At 42.4% G+C, this 15,000-nt stretch overlaps 1 protein-coding gene across 8 annotated transcripts in view; it reads right to left on the bottom strand.

Annotated features, from left to right (window-relative positions):
• LOC123517005 (SPARC-related modular calcium-binding protein 2-like) overlaps nucleotides 1-15,000 on the bottom strand; it is a 167,453-nt gene that overhangs the window by 62,054 nt on the left and 90,399 nt on the right. For 3 of the 8 annotated variants that reach the window (XM_045276816.1, XM_045276818.1, XM_045276817.1), the window contains 2 exons: nucleotides 11,991-12,194; nucleotides 8,692-8,859 (listed from right to left, as the gene is read on the bottom strand). In XM_045276816.1, the coding sequence (XP_045132751.1) occupies nucleotides 8,692-8,859; nucleotides 11,991-12,194 (372 nt within the window). Of the gene's footprint in view, nucleotides 1-8,691; nucleotides 8,860-9,319; nucleotides 9,329-11,990; nucleotides 12,195-15,000 lie in introns of all 8 variants that reach the window. The other 5 variants (XM_045276819.1, XM_045276822.1, XM_045276821.1 and 2 more) reach the window with 3 other exon arrangements.

The following is a 15,000-nucleotide window of genomic DNA, read 5'->3' as shown; positions in this document are numbered from 1 at the left end:
GGGCGGCTGGGCGGCTGGGCGGCGGGCGAAGGCTGGGGGCGGCTGTCTGAGGATAAACTATTGCTATCTACGCAGCTCTTTCTTCCCCGCCACTAACATGCAATTATGGGACGTATTTTGAGGCGTTTTGTTGCCGGATTAAGACAATTTTTTAAAGACTACGGAAGTAATCAGTCTGGATATCAGGACATCTCTTTTTTAATTAGTGGCGCAGAACAACAAGGTCACGATAACACCTTTGAAACTTTTAAATAATCAACGTATCCACGAGAACACATTAAAAGAAATTCAGTAACTATTTCAACAATACAACAAATTAACGATAAAATCACGAAAACAACCATGAAAGCCTCAATTTTTTCAACACGAGTCTTTTTAAACAAGCAACAGAATCACAACACCCTTAATCAAAACCTCAATAACTTCAGTGGGAATTTAACCCTTTCAGTACCATGAAGCGTTTCCATATTCATTCTGGTTACTGTTTGGTGATTTTATACAGCTTCAGAAACTTATGTGGGGACTAAAATAGTGAAGACTCTGTCAATTATTCTTTGAACTTCAATAAATTTTTCCTAATGTAAATAAAATCATTTAATCATACCCAAAACTCAAAGTAAAAATACGTCCCAATACTGAAGCGGGTTAAGATTGAAAAATAATAAAGAAAGAATCACGAAAACACCTTTGAAAACCCATATCACTTCCTCTAAACTAAGATAGAGAGAGTTACGGTAGTGCAAGTCTTCGATACCCTGAGACCTTAACCCTTAATTCCTTCAGTACTGGGACGCATTTTTACTATGGGATTTTGGTATTTATTTACATTAGGAAGGGTCTATGTAGGTTAGAAGAATAATGGCCAGTCCTCACTATTTTAACCAGCACACAAGTTTCTGAAGCTGTATGAAATCACTAGATAGTAAGCAGAATGAATATGAAAATGCGTCTCTAGTAGTGAAGGGGGTTAAAACTCCAATGCGGAACAAACCTTAAACTGCAAGAAAAACAACGGAGAAACAGTATAGAAGCACCTCCATGTAAGGAAAGGTGTTCAGAAGAATAGACTTTCTTTCCTATGTCCAATGTTGGCATAATACTTTGGAGACATCAATGAACAGAAGAACAAAAAATGAATAAATAAATAAGTAAAGGGAAGGATTACAACACCAACCCTTTGAATCCTGTAGAACTGAAGCTTTTGTGGACCAAGGACTCAAACTTAACGCAAACCTCGGAACGTCCTTCGATGACCACTTAAACGCAGGTAAGCTGAGATCAATTAGCTTTGTCTTCCTTGCACCTTCCTTCCTCCACTTCCACCACCACCTCCACCACCACCACCACCACCTGAAACACTTGACAACAACACCCAAACACATTAACGTCTCTCTCTCTCTCTCTCTCTCTCTCTCTCTCTCTCTCTCTCTCTCTCTCCAGCAACAGGTTTAGCCACAAGAATCGTTTATTATTTTGGCTGCTGGTGGCGCTGCTGCTGCTGTTGTTGTTGTTTCTATTGTTGTTGTTGTTGTTGCTATCTTCTTCGTCTTCAAGTTTTCAATTGCTTCAGTCACTCCGCTGTTGTTAAATCCGGGATCATTCCTTACCGGGGAGTCGATTATTGTGAACTGAGAACTTGTGAGTGATTAGTTAAGTACACGCAACGACCGCTGGTGGTAGAGAGAGAGAGAGAGAGAGGGAGAGAGGACGGGGAGAGGAATGGAGGAAGAGGGAGGGTAGAAGGGGGCGTGTTTTGGAGAGCGTTCCTAGTGATTACTCCTTGTTTTCTTGCTTTCTCATGCTAATACATCTTACTCCTGCGGTCTTTGTGATGTTTTCTTTGGTGGCGTTTAGCTTGTTTGTTCCTTCCTCCGTCCCGTTAAGTAGTTTGTTCTGCCCCCCGCGGTTAGCCTCCTCTTCTCCCCGCTGTGGTTAATCTGCTAGTCTTCCGCGAGGCCAAGCTGATGTTACTTTTCTTGTCTCTCTCCTTCTCTCTCTTCTCTGTTTCTTTCTCTGTGGGGATATCCACATTAATTTCTGTCCCTTGTTATTAGCCTTCTTCTTTCTCTTTGTCGCGCTCCTGCTGTTCAAGTTATTAATGTCTGGTTCAATTTATCCTTCCTAATACGTAAGACTGTTTATTTCTAGCTTCTTTCTATGTCTGATTTTTACCTTTCTCTCTCTCTCTCTCTCTTTTATGCGTTTTTCGATTTATCCTTCCTAGTACGTAAGATTCTTTTATTTTGGGCCTCCTCCTATGCGTGATTTTACCTTTCTCTCACTGTCTCTCTTTTTTTTCTCTTCTCCCTCTCTTTCCCATTAATCATTCTTCCTTCAGTAATTCATGGTCTTCCTCCTCCTTGTGGCTACGTATTTCCTTCTCTCTCTTCTCCTGAGCCTTTATTTTCCTCCTTCCTTTCTTTAGCCTTCTCTTTCTTCAGCGGCTTATGTTTTTTTTTCTTTCTTTATCTCTCTATTTCTCTTTATCTTTATGGTTTGCTTATTTTCCTCTTAGTTCTATCTGTCTGTCGATCTTTTTTTTTTTTTTTTTTAGTTCCTGTTTTGTTCATCCACCATTCGTTCTTTTGGTTTTTCTTTCTTCTTCCTGCTCTCTATTTCTCCTTTATCACAATTTTCTTGCTTTAAACTGTTATATTTTATTCTCTCCTCGCTTTGTGGTTGGTTTCCCCTTCAAATTCGTTTTTCTTCATTTAGTTTTTTTTTTCCCCTTTTTTCCAGCTTCCCCGTTTTCCCCCATCACTTCTTCTTTTAGCTTGTTTGTTTGCCCATCATTATTTCTTTTAGAGCTCTTCCTTGTCTATTTTTTCTTTTTTTCCAAACCATTCCTTACTATTTGCAGCTCCTTTTCCTTCTTTCTATTTATTTATCTAGTTCCTCTTCCTTCTTTCTATCTCATTTATTCACCCACCACTCCTTCTTTTAGTTCCTCTCTCTCTTCTTTCAATCCTCTATTTCTCCATTATCACTTCATTAAGCTCTCTCTTCTTTCTTCCTATTCTCTACTTGTTCATCAGTCTTTCTTTTATCTCCTTTTCGTTCTTAGTCCATCATTACTCCTTTTAGCGACTTGTTTGACCTAATTTTGCTCTTATTCTTGAGGATCATCGTTACTTGGGCGTCGTGTGAGAGCTGAGACAGGCGAGGTGGCTGAGACGGCGGTGGGAGAGGCGGCGAGATGTCCAGACGATCAGCACGTGGCGAGCGGGGAGCGAGTCACTGCTTGGCTAACAATAATTCACGGAGGAAAACATGTCTTATTTGCATGCCTGCCTCTGGAGCGGCCATTACTCATCGACACTCTCCGTAATGCTAGCCGTGTGCTGAAGACTCCATTGCTTAGCTTATTCACCGATATGCTCGTCCATCACCACACACACACACACACACACACACACACACACACACACACACACACACACATGAGCCGGTTTTCGTTCTCCACATAACCACCATATTGAAGCAAAATAATTATAAATACAAAAATAAAAACAATCTTCATTTTACTTGCATTTTTTGTCATTTTTTTTTCTCTTTCTCCCTCTTTCCTTCTTCATTTTCCCCACCCCTCTTTCTCCTCTCCCTCCCTCTCCATCCCTCCCTCTATCTCTGCCACTAGTTACATACACACAAGTCCTCCTCCACTCCCCCCAGCCTCTCACCCACCTCCCCTCGCATCCTTGCCACCCACAGACCCTCGGGAGATTGTCAGCAGCTGTTCCTCTCCCCATCCCTCTTCCTCCGTCAGCACCATCACAACTCTGTCGCGCCTCGTTCATCCTCCCGTCATAGTATCTGTTGTCTCTCATGTGTGATGGCTGGCTTGATATATTTCCATGCACCCCCCCCTTCCACACACACTCTCTCTCTCTCTCTCTCTCTCTCTCTCTCTCTCTCTCTCTCTCTCTCTCTCTCTCCACCCTTCCGCCTGGATACAACACAACAGCGGTGATCAGTTTGCTTTCTCCCCACCAAAATATATTAATTGCTTGTTGTCTTAAGACCAGCCTGGCCCGGCGCCGCACCAGCCACCAGCAACCTTACCCAGCGGGGCCTCAAACTACCCTGCCCGTCCCTCCCTCCCTCTCTCCCTCCTTCACTCCTTCTATCCTTCCTTCCTTCCTTCCTTCCCTCCTCAGAATCAACTGTATATTTTCTTTGTACTTCTTTTCTTTATTTTTTTTTTCTTTCCTATAGATCACTAGTATTGTCTTCCTTTCCTCTTTCACTCTTGTTATCCTTCTATCATTCCTACCTTCCCTTCCTCAGAACCAATTATATATTTCTTTTGTATTTGTATTTTCTTTATTTTTTTTCTTTCTAACAAACTAATATTATCTTCACTTTATCTTTCATTTTTTTCTATTTTATATCCTTCCTTCCTTCCTTCCTTCCTTCCTTCTTTCCTTCCTCAGAATCAACTGCATTTTTTTTTGTGCGTGTACTTCTTTTCTTTAATTTTTCTTTCCTATAGATCACTAATATAATCTTCCCTTCCTCTTTCACTCTTTCTATCCTTCTATCCTTCCTTCCTCCTTTTGCACGTAACTTCTTTCTTAATTTTCATCTTTGTGTTTTCCTCCATGATTAGTAATTGTATTTCCCTTCATCTTTTTCCCTTCACCCTTTTTACCATTCTTTCCTTCCTTCTCTGACTCAATTACATCCTCTTTTTGTAATTATTCTCTATTACATTTGTTTCCTTTCTGATTACAAATTGTGTCTTTCCTTCATCCTTCATTATTTCTTTCCTTCTATCCTTCCTTCCTTCCTTCACTCCCTTTGTGTCCCTCTTTTTATCATTATCTTCGTGGTCTTTCTTACAGATTACTACCAATGTTTCCTGCCCTCTATCCTTCTTTCCTTCACTCCTATTCTTCACTCCATTCTTCAGAGCCATTTATATCCTCGCTCTGTCTTCCCTTTTTTCATCCTTACCTTCATATTTTTTTTTTCTAACTAATCATTAACAACAGTATCTTCCTTTTTTCTTCCTTCATTCCTTCACTTTTACATTAAGACTCTACAACATCATTCATTTCTTCTTTCTGTCTTAATTCTTTTTTTTTCATATTACAAGCTCTTTCTTTTTCTCCTTTATTGATGTTTTCTACCTATCCTTCCGTCCTTCCCTTTGCGAGTTAACACCACTTTTCCCCTCTCCTTACTATCTTTTAATTCATTTTTTAATTCATCAGTAAAAAAATCCTTTCGTCTAGCCTTCTATTGCTATCCATTCTTCCTTCTCTCCTCCCTCATTTCCTTCTTTACTCCTTCACTAGCATGAATTTATAAAGGATTTCTCAGCTAAGGAATTCCGTACAAAGGACTCACAGAGGTAAATGAATACAAAGTTACGGGTACTGATCCTTTGACACTAAAAAGACACGTCCCTTACATTCCTCTTATTCACTGGTCATTTTCTTCCTCTATTCTCTCTTGCTATTCCTTTATTCATTGTTCTTTCACACGTCGTTTCCTGTAGTTGACATCCTTACTGACAAGAAATACCCTTAATCCATTCTCCAGTCTAACGTAGTAATTGTGTGCAGACTGTTTTATTTGAGCACCACCAGGACAAGCATTACTATATGGTGATTCTCAAGGCGGCCTGGCATCTTTACTGACAGTGCGGCGTTTTGTAATACACACGCAATGTATCCATAGTGTGTTTATTTGCCCACCAGCACAAGACACCTTCCTTGTTGACCGAAAGATCTCCTGGTATTTGCTATTTATATGTCTTATGTAATCTTCCCGCTCCTTCGGCAGCACAGAACACCCTTTCCTTCCCTGAATTCTTACGTCCCTTGAGAAAACTGAAGAATCTCCTTACCTCCCTCGTTCCCTTAACTCTCTCTCTCTCTCTCTCTCTCTCTCTCTCTCTCTCTCTCTCTCTCTCTCTCTCTATCTATCTATCTATCTATCTATCTCTCTCTCTCTGTTTCTTCCATTCTCATCTCCCTTGTTTAAGTCTCTCTCTTCTTCTTTATCTCACTTCCTTCGTTTACTTAAGTTTTTTTCTTCTAATTGTCTTGTTTGCTTTCCTCCTTTCCTTACAACTCTCCTTTTTCCTTCTCTCCTCCCTTTAAATCTCTCTTTTCTCACCCACTTTCTCACTTCATTTGTTTTAATAAGTCTCTTCTTCGTAACAGTTGAAAATACTTGGTCATCTTTCTTTTACATCATAATTCTTCCTCTCTATTCATTTCGTACCTACCCAGAGTACCTTTTCTCTCTTCTCTGTCTCTCTTCTTCCCTTCTCCCTTTCCTAATTCCATCTTTCCGTCCCTCTAGGCGGTAAACCATCCCATCACCACCCTTCCCTTCTTCATTCTTAACCGAAACACAGCTTCTCCCTAGACTACTAATCATCCTCTCTCTCTCTCTCTCTCTCTCTCTCCACGTTACGAAGAGTACAAAAGTTAAGTGGTTGTCAATATCTTGTTTGTTTTCATTAGTAAGCATCTTTATTATCTTTTCTTTCCTTTCTTCCTTTACATGAGTTTGGACGAGTAACATCTGCCAGTGGTAATCATGTAAGTGAATAAGTAAGTAGATAAATAAGTGAGTGAAGTTCTTATCTCGTTGCCTGAAGTCCTCTAAGATCCCCCGCCATCCTCCATCCCTTCTAAAGACAGACGACCATGACAGTAGTACACACACGAGTCATCACCGCCCCCTCCCCACAAATTCCCCCCCCACACACACACACATACATACACACACGCACACAGACTCGCCAGAACATGCAAACTCATGCAAGTGAAGTGAGTGCGTGGAGGAGTAGGGAGGGCAAGGAGGCAGGAGCGGGAGGTGGGGAGAGGGAGAGGGAGAGGAAAGGAAGCCAGCGTGCAGGTGCAGTGCTTGTAACAAACTCACGTCCGTCCACACACTCCCGCCCAAACAACCCGCCGCTCCCGCCACACTTTCCGTACGCCGCGACCCTGCAGCCCAGACTTCCTCATTCCTCCCCTGGCCAGGCAACACTTGGGGAGAGACACATCTGGGCCTCTCTGGAACTAAGACATCTAAGTGGCCTTTTTTTTTTTTCTTACTTTTTTTCCAGGTGCCATCTTCTCATATATGAAAAGGAAAAATCAAGAAAACTGCTGAAAAAAAAAGGAAAGAGAGGTGAGTCTGGGCATCTACGGAATAAAACTGACCCCTTTCTGACTTTTTTAAGGAGGAAACTACAAATGAACGGGCTTTCCCCACCTTCTTAGTGTTCTTGGCCAGCCTCCACGCATAAAAATAATGGGGAAAAACGCAGACTCAGGTGGTGAAGCAGCGGCACAGGTAACCAGGCACCAGGTACGAGTATAACAGGTGCCAGACAGGTTACCCCGCCACACCTCTCCCCGAAACATCTCTATGCAAACACATCATAACAATCAACAGCCAGGCGTCCTTAGCTCCGCCCGTCAGCACTCTCCGGCCACTCTGCGTCGCACACACACACCTCCGATAGCAGCCAATCACAGTGCCTCGCGTCACATCTCCTGGCGCATCACTCGGTCCAAAACACCAGGTAGCAAAATATTTCTTAATCTTCGCACTCAGACAAAACATGTGATGGAAAAATTTTAAAAGGATATTAAGAAAAAGAAAAATGCGAATATGTTGCTTACGTAGTGTGCAACGGAAAGAAATATTATGTAAAAAAAGAAAATTAATAGAAGAAAACTGCAAATTTATAGCCACGTGTTGTGCGGATAAAATAATCTCTTTTCCATATATAAGAAAAAACGTTAAAAAAAAAAAAAAAAAAAATTGCAAAATGCTCCATCTTTCTATTGGTCATTTCCGGTAGTGTCGCGAAAAAAAAAAAAAAAAAAAACGCAGGTATGTCACTAAAAGAAATCGGTGTTTTCAAGATACGAACCAAAACACTAATTCGTATTCTCGCAAAAACGAATAACAAGTTTCGGTGTTCTATGAATGAAACTTTTCCTTACCACTGACTACACAAATGATTTTTAAAAAATGAGCATATGAACACTAAAAGAGCTTGTAAATGAACACAAATACGTGTAAAGACTAAAAAATCATTCATTCGTTCATATCTCCGAAAATTGTAGACAAAACTCGCTTTGTCCCGTAAAATGAAATACATAAAACAGATGAACAAATAGAAAATAAATAAACAAATAAATAAAGATAAGCGTGAACCAATAAACGGGCACTATTTTCGAAGCCTCAGTGTCTCATTGACGGCTCGAGCGACGGACGGAGATGGCGGCGGGCGGGCAGGACGTCTGGCAGCATCGTGCGGTACAGGCTGCATGCAGGCGGCCGTGCAGCCAGCCGCGGGAGGCACACACAGCACAGACGGTCATAGGAGAGAGAGAGAGAGAGAGAGAGAGAGAGAGAGAGAGAGAGAGAGATTCAGAGGGAGGAGATGGGTGCTGCGTACAATGCTAATTAACAACAAATGGGTGCTGGTGCAATTAAAGGAAAACACAAAGAGAGAGAGAGAGAGAGAGAGAGAGAGAGAGAGAGAGAGAGAGAGAGAGAGAGAGAGAGAGAGAGAGAGAGAGAGAGATGTACTATGACAGCAGGAGAGACTCGAGTAAGTGAAAGAGGAAAGCAAGGAAAGAGGAGAAGACTAAAAGGAAAAAGAGGAGGAGGAGGAGGAGGAGGGCACGACGCAACGCGAGGGAAGGGACGCACTGGGGCCGCGTCGGGGGGGTTTGTTGGGGCGGCCTGCGGGCGTGGCGGTGGACAGGGACAGGAGAGTATTAAGAGACTCCTCCCTGGCAGGATTCGACACCACCTCCTTCCCCGACTTGCCTGCTCCTGCTGGTGGCGCCGTCGTCCTGGGGGCCTCACGGTGCCGGTCTACTCGCAGGCCGGAGGAGGAACAGGAGGAGGAGGAGGAGGAGGAGGAGGCAGAGGAGGAGGAGGAGAGGAAAGAAGAGGAGGAGAAAAGGGAATAACATTGGTCATTTTAATATTGGTACGGAGAGGTAATGTTAGCAGAATAGTAGGTAAATGAGGAGGAGGAGGAGGAGGAGGAGGAGGAGGAGGAGGAGGAGGAGGAGGAGGAGGAGGAGGAGGAGGAGTAAAACGAGCATGCCGTGAGGATTATTCAAAAGTGCGAGAGAAAGTAGACAACCAGAGAGAGAGAGAGAGAGAGAGAGAGAGAGAGAGAGAGAGAGAGAGAGAGAGAGAGAGAGAGAGAGAGAGAGAGAGAGAGAGAGAGAGAGATGGTGGAGTGGAGGAAACAATTGAGGTGCAGTTAGTACACAAAAATCAACAATCCACACTCTCCACACACAATTATCAAAGTGCACTAAACTATTTGTGTCTGAAAGGAAGAAAAAAAATATGCAAGCAACACACAATAACTTTAAGGAAAATATATTGCACTTAATTTATATTCCTAATTACTCCTCCTACTCTTTCTACCTCTTTCTTTTTCCTAACTTTCCTTTCCCCACTCCCTTTTACTATTTTTTTTTCCTTTTTCCTTTTTTTTTAACTCTCTTCAGGTAACTGTCCCTTCTATACACTCCTTCCATCCCCTTTTCTACTCTTTCTATCCCTTTTCTCTATTCTAACTTCTTTTTCCATACCCTTTTCCTATTTGTTCCTTTTTTTCCCTTTTTTTTTATTCTTTCCAAAATATGATACATTTAACTTATTGCCCTAACTGTCCCTTTTACTCTTTCCATCCTCTTCCTTTTTTTAACTTTTCTTTTCAATACCCCTTACCTATTTTTTCCTTTTTCCTTTATTTTTAACTCTTCCTTCCCAATACCTCCCTTTCTGATTTCTTTTTACCTTCCCGTCCTTTTTAATCGTTTCTTTGTTCATATCTCGTTTTTCTATCCTAATTTATCTTCTCTGCCTTCGTTTACTTAATCTTAAATTCTTCCTTTCATTTTCTCCTTAAAACAGTCCTATTTTCATTTCTAGTTTGTCATTTTTAACTTTCTTGCCTCTCTTTCTTCCCCAATCTTTCTTATTTCCTAATCTCCTTAGTCTTCACCAGCTTTTACACTTCCAACAATTTCCTTTCTCTTTTTCCTTCCCTTCTTGTTTCCTTTTCTAACTTCCCTAACCTTCTTTTTGTAATTCCTATCATCCCTTCCTCGCATTTCCAGTCTTTCCACACACACACACACACACACACACACACATACACACACACTATAACAGGAGCGTGCATGAATCAAAGAAGGATCCTTGCCCTGCCACACGCCCAAATGCCCCTTCACGATTGGTACACATTATAATTTCATAACTAGATGGCGCTAATAAAACATAATAGATAGATGGAGATTTTTTTTTCTAGATAACGCGTTCTTGTTACGAGACCATCATTGTAAGTTTTTTTTTTATTATTTATACCATTTTGGCTTCTCTCGGGAATTTATGGGCTAAAGGGGATACTTTTGGGGTATCTCCTATCTAAAAGCCTCCACCCCTTTAGAAAACCGTTGTCCGGAGTGAGGAAGCCCAACCTACACTCGGACCGTGGACAGGATTCGAACCCGTGTGCTTGGAGACCCCTCGGACCCCAAGACATGCATGGTTCCACTGTACCACGGCTTGATCTACTCCATTTTAACAGTATTGACTAATTTTAATGGCACTTTCTGAGTCAAGCCAAAATGTTACCGTTACAGTTTTCATCAGTTATTGCTACTATCTTATCTTTATATCAGTTAATCTTCACTTCATATTGTTTATCTGCTTATTCATTTATCTATTTTCATTGAGTTATTTTTCCTTCATTATCTGTCACGACGCCAAAATATAAGTTAGAATTCTGACTTTCCACTTGAAGGACTCCAAATGATATGGGAAGATACCGTGGAGTTTATGCAATCTTCCTCTCATCCTCCCTCCCTGCCTCCCTCCCTCCTTCTCCTCCTCCTCTTCTTCTTCCTCTTCTTCTTTTCCTCTTCTTCTTCTTCCTCCTCCTCCTGCTCCTCCTCCAAGCATCTTCTCAAGTGGTTAGGTCGGTGAGCCGCGCGGTTCTGGATGTAAGTAGTTTATGCAACCACTCCACCGTCTCCTCCACCTCCTCCTCCACTATCACCTTCTTCCCCTCCATCTCCTCTTCCTCCTCTCTTCGTTCTCCTCCTTCTTCTCCTATCTTTCCTTTTTCTCCATCACTATCGTTATCTATTTTTCTTCTTCCTCCTCTTCCTTCTCTTCCTTCTCCTACCTTTTCTCTTTCTCCATCACCAGTATCATCTTTTCCTCTTCCTCCTCCATTAAAAGAACGATTCCTCCACCTTCTCTCCCTCTTCGTATCCTCTCTCTTTCTCCACCATCAACATTATCTCCTACCTTTCCTCCTCCTTCATCAAATCTCCTTTTCCTCCTCCTCTTCCTCCTTCGCCTTCTCCAGCAAATCTTCCTTCTCCACTGCCCCTCCGTGCATTGCTTCCTTCTTCACCTCCGCCAGGCGCTCTCTCTCTCTCTCTCTCTCTCTCTCTCTCTCTCTGCACCAGTAAGGGAGATGCAGATAGGCGTTAGTGGAAATTATGAAGAGGTACATGACTAGAGGGGGGGGGGTAGGATTGTGTGGGGCGGAGCGGAGCGGGGCAGGGCAGAGCGGGCCGAGGGTATCCTTATATCATTGCACGCTCCTGTTTTTGTTTTGTGTTTTTCTTTTTCCCTTCATTATGCTCTCTCTCTCTCTCTCTCTCTCTCTCTCTCTCTCTCTCTCTCTCTCTCTCTCTCTCTCTCCCTCACAAATACTACTATCTTTTCCCTCCCCTTCCTTTCTTGCCCTTATCTTTCACTATTCAGCCTTTAACTACCATCATTCCTCTCTCTCTCTCTCTCTCTCTCTCTCTCATAACTACCACCTATCACCTCTCTTTCTCTTCCTGCTCTTTTCTTATCCCTTACAACTATCCATCCCTTTTCCCTCTCCTCTCTTCCTTGCTCTTGTCTAACTACCCTCACTCCCATATCTCTCTCCATTACCTTCCTTCCCCTCTCCCTCTTACCTGGACACGTAGGTAGGGTGCCAGACTGGACGGTTTCCTGGATGGGGATGCCGTCCAGACTAGAGCACCAGCAGTAGCGGGTGAAGTTGTGGCACTGGAGAGGGGCGTATGAACCGTCCTCCTGGCAGTTGGGCACATAAACACGTTCGCCGTTGGCTATCTGTTCCTGCCGTGCCCGCCTCTCGTCCATGCATTTCTCCTCCACTGTGTTTGTTTTGCGGTGTGTTGGTGGGTTTGGTGGTGGGTGAATAGTGCATGTGTGTGTGTGTGTGTGTGTGTGTGTGTGTGTGTGTGTGTGTGTGTGTGTGTGTGTGTGTGTGTGTGTGTGTGTGTGTGTGTGTGTGTGTGGAAGGGTGTGGGAGAGGTGTGTAGGGTGTGTTGGGGTGATGGTGTGTGTTAGGGTGCGTGTGGTGTGGGTTGTAGAGTGTGGTGATGATGTGGGGTGTGGTGGGAGGTGTGTAAAGTGTGTTGAGAAGAGGAGTGGTTTGTTGGGGTGATGGTGTGTGTTGGGGTGCGTGTGGTGTGGGTTGTAGAGTGTGGTGGTGATGTGGGATTGTTGCGGGTGGTGTGGAGTGTGGTATAGGTTTGTGGGGTCGGTGTAGTGTGTATGTGTGTGTGTGAGGGAGGAAAGAAAAGGGAAAGTTGCATTAAAGTATCTGGTGAGGGAAAGAATACGTTGAATGTTTAGTCTATAATACCCACACATTTCAACACACACACACACACACACACACACACACACACACACACACACACACACACACACGAACACAAACACAAATTACACACAAACGCCCACCAACATTCATTCTCTATGCTTTCCTTAAGAGAACTAACCGACATTCCTCATGCGGATAGTTTAAATATTACTTCACCAGCCGCTCTAGTCTTACACATCACAAATAACAACAGAATAAGCAGAAGTGAAGGAGAGAACAAAGGAAAAGAGCTACACAACGAAACCAGAGATCAAGATAGAAGAAAAATATAAAGAACGTGAAAAAAAGAGCACAAGGATAGATGAGTAACAGGTATGATATTCTAAACCACCTGGTGACGTATTAAAAATTGTGGGAAGGTATCGTTGGGATTCGAACGGGGGTCGGGACGAGCTGGACGCCGCAACCTCACCCCAGTAACACGACCCGCCTCGGTGACTGACAACATTACTGTGGTGTCTTGAGTTTTAAAATGGGAGAGATAAGCCACAGCCGCCGCCCTCTGCGACACACAACACCGGCAGCGTGCGAAGAGGAGGAGGAGGAGGAGGAGGAGGAGGAGGAGGAGGAGGAGGAGGAGGAGGAGGAGAAAGAAGAGGAGGAAGAGGAGGAGGAGGGAGCAGGAGACAAAGCAAGAACAAACAACAGGAAAGCTTTTGACCCTTACGAGGATGGTTGTGATAAATTGTGCACTGCCTAATGTAAAGTGTGAGGAGGAGGAGGAGGAGGAGGAGGGAACAAGAAGAAGAAGAAGAAGAAGAAGAAGAAGAAGAAGAAGAAGAAGAAGAAGAAGAAAATAGGAAAAAAATAGAAATGAGGAAGAAGAAGAAGAAGAAGAAGAAGAAGAAGAAGAAAAAAAATAGGAAAAAACAGAAAAGAAGATGAAGATGACGATGACGAAGACGAAGAAGAATTTGTTTACTTTAAGAAATTTACCTAAAAATACGACACAATAATTTAATTCTTTGCATTTGAGAGAGTTCCCGGCGAGAGAGAGAGAGAGAGAGAGAGAGAGAGAGAGAGAGAGAGAGAGAGAGAGAGAGAGAGAGAGAGAAAGAAGCTGGACACGCCCTGTAGGTAATGAGTTTGGTGTTTGTTCAGGCAATTACTAACGTTTCTTTTGACTTTACGACACAAGCGGCAGCGGGGCACCGGCGTCCGTCTGTCTGAGCAAGGGGATAATAAGGCCGCACTCACACCATGCTTGTATCTTTCCTTAACATAATTTAACGAGGAATCAGTGTGGATGATAAGATAACAAAAGGATTAGTAGATGAATGGAACGATTTTCTTTACCCTTTTAACCCCTTTAGTACCATAACGCGCATTTCTATATTAATTTTTCTTGCTATTTGGTGATTTTATACAGCCTCAGAAACTTATGTGGGGGAATATAATAGTGAAGACTCCGGCCATGAATCTTCTGACCTCCATAGATCCTTCCTAATGTAAATAAAATCGTCTAATCATACCCAAAACTCAAGGTAAAAATGAAGGGGTTAGCAATCTTACGTAGAATCGGTATCGTAGAGAGAGTATGGTAGAGAGTGGTAGATGAAAGAAAGGTATTTTTTTTACTCTTAACCATTTGAGTACCATGACGCGTTTTCATATTCATTTTGGTTACTGTTAGGTTACTTTATACAGCCTCAGAAACTTATGTGGGGAGATTAAAATAGTGAAGACTCCGGCCATGAATCTTTTGACCTCTATAGACCCTCCATAATGTAAATAAAATCATCTAATCGCACCCAAAACTCAAGGTAAAAATGTGTCCAAGTACTGAAGGCGTTAACAATCTTACGTTGAATCGGTATCGTAGAGAGAGTATGGTAGAGAGTGGTAGATGAAACAAACAGACACTTTTACGCGTTTTCATATTCATTTTGGTTATTATTTGGTGATTTTATGCAACTTCAGAAACTTATGTGGGGGTATTAAGAGTGAAGAATGTGGCCATTAATCTTCTGACCTCCATAGACCCTTCCTGATTTCAATAAAATGGTCAAATCATACACAAATCTCACGGTTAAAATGTCTCCCAATATTGAAGTGGTTAAAATAATTGCGTTGATTCAGTACGGTAGGAAATAAAGAAACGGAACGATCTTTTTTTCTCTAATATGCTTGTGTTGAGTCAGTATGTTGGAGGGGTACAGTAGAGAATGGCAAATGAATGGAACATATTTCTCCTTATTATAACTTGTCTGGATCAGTATGGATAACAATAAGACTGAGAGATAAAAGGAACAAACTCAGTATCTATATCATCAGTAACGAGTCAATAGGAA

The sequence above is a fragment of the Portunus trituberculatus genome, chromosome 41, assembly GCF_017591435.1.
Source record: "Portunus trituberculatus isolate SZX2019 chromosome 41, ASM1759143v1, whole genome shotgun sequence".
NCBI classification, from domain to species: Eukaryota; Metazoa; Arthropoda; class Malacostraca; order Decapoda; family Portunidae; genus Portunus; species Portunus trituberculatus.
This window is presented reverse-complemented; position numbering and strand designations above follow the sequence as displayed.